We start from the raw sequence: 7071 nt of genomic DNA, 5'->3' as shown, positions 1-7071 counted from the left end.
TTATGAATAAATTTTAATTGCCAAAGTACACTTATTCGCAGACAAAGGAAATATGAGGCATGCATCACAAAAAATGAGGTCCCTATGATACAAAATATGTTATGCATTGTGCAGGTAGTATCGTACACTAGTATGCATCACTGTAACTAGCCATAGCTACAGGTGAAAACATTAAATAAGAAAAAGAACGAAATAGAAAAGTGAAAAAAGTACCCCCCCCCCCCTGTATATTAGGCTCCTCGTTTTTTGAGGCAAAATTTGACCATGCATTTGTGTAAAATATGAGTTATAGGTAAGCAAAAATAACACAATTGAAACTTCTTTCAAATATAAATTCAACAATATATGTAAGCAAAAAATAATACAATTGAAACTTCTTTCAAATACAAATTCAACAATACATGTAAGCAAAAATACCACATATACTATTTTACAAATAAAATTTATGCTCAAAATTTGAAGACTAATAAACTCATACCAAGGAAGTAGTAACTAATAAGAGTAGCTGCTGTTCCGCTACTACTTATTTTTGCTCTTTAATCATCCAATCACCGATAACTCTGTTCGTCTCTAGACCAAATCCACCAAGAGTGCGCTGCAATGATTCGTTTCATTGTAAGTGGATTCGCAGCTATGCATGTATACTCGGACGCATCATGAGGCCATGATAGAGCGCCTTTCGCGCGTTCGCTTCTTGTTAGGACGATGTGCAACGCACGCTTCCTAACGGATAACGCTGTCGATCCAAAAAGATCGATCATGCGCGATGACAGGCGAGCAGCAGCAGCATCGCATGCCGCCACCGCCACAGCCACCGCTGCGGGGCTCTCTCGGGCGCATTGCATCGCAAGGACACCAAGAAGCGGTTAAAAACGCGAAACCCCAGCCGGACCCCGCCCACCGTCGTTGGTGACCGGGACAGCGGCGGCGAGGAGAGTTGACGACGGTGGTGGTGCGCGTGCCAGCCATTCATGTCACAATTATCGGGCCCGGAAAGCGCCTCGAACTCCACGCGCGCTCGTCGGAATCATCCCGCCCGGATTCGAAACACCGAGCAAAAAGCCGCGACCAAAAGGTAAAACCCCACTGCGCTGCCTTCCCACGCTCGGCTGCCGCCGCTGCTGCACACTCCCAGTCAGTCCCTGTTCCGCCACCTTCTGCTCGTCCGTGTCACCGGGTGCGTGCGAACGATTAGCTACAGATTAATCGCGAATCTAGGCGCCGATCGATTAACATAACCTTTCCTCCCATCATCACGCTGAAAAGGCCCTCGAAAGCCAGGCGTCCGTGCTTTGGTAATTTGTTCGTTTGTTACAGGCTTTACTCGCTTACCAGTTTGGGCTTTGGGCTTTATGCTTTGTGCCATTGCCTGCACTGCACTGCAGGTCAGTGCGCCAGGCACCACCATCACCATGTGCGGTGCGGTGCCTCCTCGCTCCGTATTTACTCCCACCACTCGCTGTCGCGCCACGGCTACTTGTTCGAGCTCCAGAACCAAGCGGCAGCACAAGCGCAACTGCACAAGCAACGAGGAGTAGGCCAAGCGCTGTGGAAGGAAGAGATGGGAGCTTCCACCGTGCAATGCTACTCCTCCTCCTCCTTGCTCGCGTTGCTGCTCTGCTCCATGCTCCTGCGCCCGTCGCAAGCATTCAAGGTACGTGCGTGTGTACAGCTTAGTTGTAGCATCGAATTATGGATGTCTTCACGTCACGTACGTGAATATAACACTGCGTTTACTTGCGGCAATGGGGTGCGCAGCTGCATGAGGAGAAGGTGCCGTTGAGCTTCATCGTGCCGGACCCCTCGCCGGTGCAGTCACCGCTCTCCGCGCCGCCTCCGGTGACCGGCGCCGACGACGACGACGAGATGAGGCCGAGGCTGCCGACGGAGCGGTGGAAGCGGGGCCGAGGCGAGGAGAGGCGGGCCCGTGGTGGCGCGCACGCACCGGCGCTCGCGCCGTGGTCGGCGGGCCCCGCGCGCGCACCAGCCTCATCCCCATCCTACGCGCCGGCGCCGGACTCCGGAAGCGGGGCGCCGGTCATCGAGAGCAGCCCCGCCGTGCCGGTCCCGCGCGGCGTGAGGGACACGGCCACCATCCTGCCCATGCCCGCGCCCGGCGTCAAGCGGCAGGTGCGTAGTGCCGCCGGTTCCACCACCCACGTCTTCTCCTTTACCTCCTCCCTTTTGCTTCTTTTCATGCTCCGTCAACCTCCATTGATCTGCTCCCACATTTCACTCACCGTTCCGATTTTCCTGTTCACTCTTTGACATTTTGATTCATCTTTTGCAGGACGTGGGCGGAGCCGCTTTGGCTCGGCCCGGTATGGCGCCGCTGGTGGTAGGGCTCGCCATGATGGCGGCTTTAGGAGCTTTATGCTAGAAGTTTTTTTCTTTTTGATCTGTAGTAGTGGTAGTAGCCGTAGCCAGTATCGCAGAGCCGATGAAGCTTTTCATTTTTCTCCTCCTTCCTCGCTGTCTTTCAGTGCTAATCCTCTGTAAACAAAGCTCGTCTTCCTTTATTTTGGCCACCTTCTTTGTCTTCCTTTCTGTTCCTAGGCTAAAAGTCGCTGCTTTTCTTTCCTGGATGGCGCACCATATGCTATGCCATGCGCACGATAAAGCGCTGCGTGGTATTCGTGGCAGAAAGGGGAAAGTAAAGGGGGGAAAAAAGCTGCGTGGTGGTATGGGTATATAGTATACCGATGCATATTCTTAAGACAGCCCAGGGTGTGAAGAGCACAACGGAAATCTTATTCTGGCTGACGTTCGAAGAGGATGGCAAATAACCTTTTTTTATGGCGGTTTAGTTTTGAGACGAGATCTCTTTTCTGACAGAAACTATCATGTCGCTTTACTGTCTCTCACAAATAAAATGGCTAGCGACATGGTTCGCAAATGTCACCTCTCTCGGTGAACGTTCGCCAGTTAAACGGGTCCATAACAACAAAATAGGACCATAAACCCGACTCAAGCAGTGTGGATAGTAATATTTTGGTGTTCACCAAAATTATTGAAATTCAACTAATCTCATCGACGCCTCATAAAAAATGAAACCGCCATGGCCTATTATGGTCTCTCAGATGACACACTCTTGTCATGTTCAAGCCCCCCCCCCCCCCCCCCCCCCCCACATCTTCGCCAACGTCTATCACAATCACTAGTGGGACATCTCACATTCTACCTCTTCATCCTCGTTTTCCTCACGCTCTGCGGCATCCTGAAGCCCTCATGGCAAGCCATTGAAGGCTACGACTAGCTTGCCTTGCAGCTCGGCAAATGGGAGGCTGCCAGACTATGGCAGATGGCGTATTTTATATGACGCTCATTTTCATGGTTTTTGGTGCCACCAAGAACCAGTTGTGTGTGCCACCGTTCAGGACCGACCAGCTTGACAAATGTGGTGACCCTGAGGCCTCCTCCCTAGACCCTTAAGCACTAGGGACCCAACAACTGGCACTTGTGCATGGCTATGTGGGCCACCGGCCATTCACGAGTGATGACTCGATCGTCTCGTGGGGGGCTCCTAAGACCTCCTGCAATGCATTGGTGCTAAGGTGAGGTGCTAACTGCATTAATTGTCTTGGCAACTAATGTCCCCAATGCATGGGTACTTAGCTTTTGTTGCTAAGCTTGGTTTAGTTAATTCTTTATCAATAAAACTCCTTCATGCATTGGTCAGTAGGTACTTTGCATAGGTTCACGTGCTTAGAACCGTTTCCTCCTGGGTCACCATAATACTCTCTCTCCTCTTTAATAGATTTGCCACATCATTTTTTGGCTTTTGAGGCATCCTTAGCATCCGTACACGGTGGAGCACCGGAAGAGGCCTAAGGCGCTACCTTCCGCGTGGAAGTAGCGCCGGTGCTCATACGCGCCCGAGCGGGCTACGACCCAGCAACACAACTTGCCTCCCGCTAGTCCTTGTTGGTTGTTCGCTAGTTTCTTTTTCGTTTTTGTGTTGTTGATGTGGTAGAAAAAAACTGTGAATTTTTTATTATTTATGAAACAATTCGTGAAATCAAATAAGGTTTAAGGATTTTATAAAAAAATTCATGCATTGGAGAAAACGTACATCGATTTTGGAAAAAAGTTCATCAATTTTGAAAAAAAGACACAAATTTGGAAAAAGTTAATCAAACTTAAAAAAATCATTGATTTGGAAAAAATACTGATTTTTAAAAAAGTTCATTGATTTTTTTAAAAGAATCATCAATTTGAATAATGGTCACAAAAATTGAAAATTTTCGTCAATTGGAAAAAGTTCATCGATTTTGAAGAAAATTTTCACAAAGTTGAAACAATAAGTTCATGAATTTGATTTTTATGCGAATTTAAGGAAAAAAAGAAAAAAAGAAAAGAAACAGGAAATAACTGCTTTTTAAGCGTTGCATATAAAAGAATAAAACAAGGAAACTAGCACAACCGGTCCGGCGACCAAGTTGTTTAGTGTTTTTCTTACTGAACCGAATGGTGCGCGCATGTTTTTTTGGGTTTAAACATAAAGAAAAAAGTAAGTGGGCTGGCCCACAACGGAGGGAGTGTGTGCCAAGTTGCAGAATGCACTATAACGGGCGCACAAAGTTCCAACCATAGGAACGGGTGATTCCTATATGACGCTCGTTAGCGTCAAATCTTCGCAGCTTTTTTTTCTTTTTTGAGAAAAAAATCTCCGCAGCTTCGCTCAGAGCGAGCAACCTGTCGCTCCCACTTGGGCCGGCCCAGCATTCGCTCCCCTCCTGTTTCTTCGTTGCGGTATCTTTGGGGAAACGTTCCGGTTTTGGGAACCTTCTGGAACGTTCCTGGCCTGTTTAGGGAACCTTCTAGAAGGTTCCCCGAAACGGTTTTTCCTTTTTTAACCATGTTTTATTCTATTTTTATTTCATTTTTTCCTTTTCTCTGCTTTTCTTTGCTGTTTCTTTTCTCTGCTTTTCATTTTGTAGTATATAAAAGGTCCTCCGCGTATTAAAAAAAGGTTTGTTGTATATTAAGAAATTGTTCATCTTGTATTTTAAACTTGTTCATCGTATATTAAGAGATTGTTCAACATATACTACAAAATGTTCATTGTGTATTTTGAAAACTTGTTCATCGTATATTAAGAGATTGTTCAACATATACTACAAAATGTTAATTGTGTATTTTGAAAACTTGTTCATCATATATTAAGGGATTGTTCAATGTATACTACAAAATGTTCATTGTGTATTTTGAAAACTTGCTCGTCGTATATTAAGAGATTGTTCAATGTGTTCTTACAAATTGTTTGGCGTATATTACATAAATGTTCAATGTACATTAAAATTTTGTTCAGACTATATAAAAAAATTGTTCATGTTTTCATTTTTTCACTTTTTTCAAAATTGTCCGTGTTTTAGAAGTTTTTCGAATTTTGAAAAGAAATTTGCGTTTCTGAAGAAATTTTGTTCACGCGAGGGCTCCGCCTTGTTTGCTATTAGTTAAGCATTTGCGCTATGATTTGACTAAGAAGAGTGGCTAGCTCGACCGGTTACCAACTGTAGTTTGCGGCATGCCGGCGGGGGAGTTCGAGTCAAGGCCCCTGCTAAAATTCTTGTAAGTTCATGAATTCTAAAAAGTTTACAAATTTGGAAAAAGTTACGGTTTTGAGAAAAGTTTGTTACCAGCAAAAGTTCACAAATTCAAAAAAATCATGAATTGAAAAGTTACGAATTTGATAAAAAAAATTGCAAATTTGAAAAATTCTAGAAAATTGAAAGCAACTCATGAATTTGAAAGAAGTTCGGGAATCTGACAAAAAGTGCACGAATTTGCAAAACTATTTGCACATTTGGAACAAGTTCAAAAACTAGGGAAAAATCACGAATTTGAAAAAACATGAATTAGAAAACCAAAAAAAGAAAAGAGAAAAGGTAAAATACCAAAGGAAACCCGTCCTTAAAAAATAAGAGAAGAAATCACCCTAGAAAACAGGGGAACCTTCTTTATTTGAAAGGAAACTATATTCCATTACCAGGGCCGCCTCCAGAAATTCGAGGCCCCGGGCGAAAACCAAAATGTGGCCCAAAATTTTAAACAGTTCACATAACAGAAGAATTATTATGCGTAAAGCATATTGTCACTTTATTATATAATTGCAAGTCTGTTTTATTTGTACCTTGTTAGGCATATATCAACACTAATGTTAAAAAGTCAAAAGGGATTGCAAGCAATGAACAAACCTCATGTTCTACCAAAAAGGAGCATCCGTCTAGCATTTCTTGAAATAAAATCTTCAATCATATCTTCGTTGCAAAAAGGACCTTCACTGGCAACATTACCATCATCAATTTATGCATCATGAGCCCTCAACCTCTGTTGCATCATCATCACGAGCATCACCAACATTAACATCTGTAGTTTGATTTGCAGAATTATATTGGGGGTCTTTCACCAAATATGTATCAAGGGAACCTGTTAGAGATTGAGCCTCCACTTCAAGTCTTTGTTTCTTCTTACGCTTTGCAGTACCAGTTTCATGCTTCCTAATTCTAGTAGACATGATGAAGACTTAGAAAAAAATACCTAACAAATTATAAGTGATCATTGATCAAACAGAATCTAATTATTTTCTAATAGTAACAATCACCAGATGAATAGTTCATTCGTATACAAGAAAATGAACTGAAAATAGAACCTTGCACTTGGAGATTAAAACACACTTCGTAGGTCCTGATTGAAGTGACAAACGAACCGCAGTCCACGGCTGTTGCGTCTTCATGCAGCAAGACGATCAACAATAGGAATAGATCAGAGGTAACTGCGCTGGCGCCGGCACGACTGCTAGGGCCTTCGTCAATCCCCGATCGCCGCTCGCGAGAGGCGAGACGCTGCTTGTTCGTCTGCAATCGCTGGAATCAGGCGATCTGTATCCAGTCTTGTCATCGTGCTATTGGGCCTCCAACCTTCTTCTCTGGAATTGTGTTATTTGGGCCTCCCGCACGTTAGCTTCCTACTTTCCTTATCTGGTTTTTGTATCGATCTTTTAGCGGCAGGGAGGCATCATAGTACGAAGGGTTTTTCTCTCGACGGGGGCCCCACAATTTTGGGGTCCCT

At 44.5% G+C, this 7071-nt stretch overlaps 1 protein-coding gene across 1 annotated transcript; it reads left to right on the top strand.

The window, feature by feature from the left end:
- The first annotated feature begins 766 nt into the window (after positions 1-766).
- Positions 767-2542, top strand: LOC125519109. The gene is made up of 4 exons (XM_048683988.1): positions 767-905; positions 1386-1654; positions 1759-2130; positions 2291-2542. Exons 1-4 carry the CDS (start codon positions 767-769, stop codon positions 2378-2380), a joined length of 870 nt encoding a protein of 289 aa, XP_048539945.1. The 3' UTR covers positions 2381-2542.
- Positions 2543-7071: the final 4529 nt, after the last annotated feature.

The sequence above is a fragment of the Triticum urartu genome, chromosome 7 (assembly GCF_003073215.2).
Source record: "Triticum urartu cultivar G1812 chromosome 7, Tu2.1, whole genome shotgun sequence".
Lineage (NCBI taxonomy): Eukaryota > Viridiplantae > Streptophyta > Magnoliopsida > Poales > Poaceae > Triticum > Triticum urartu.
This window is presented reverse-complemented; position numbering and strand designations above follow the sequence as displayed.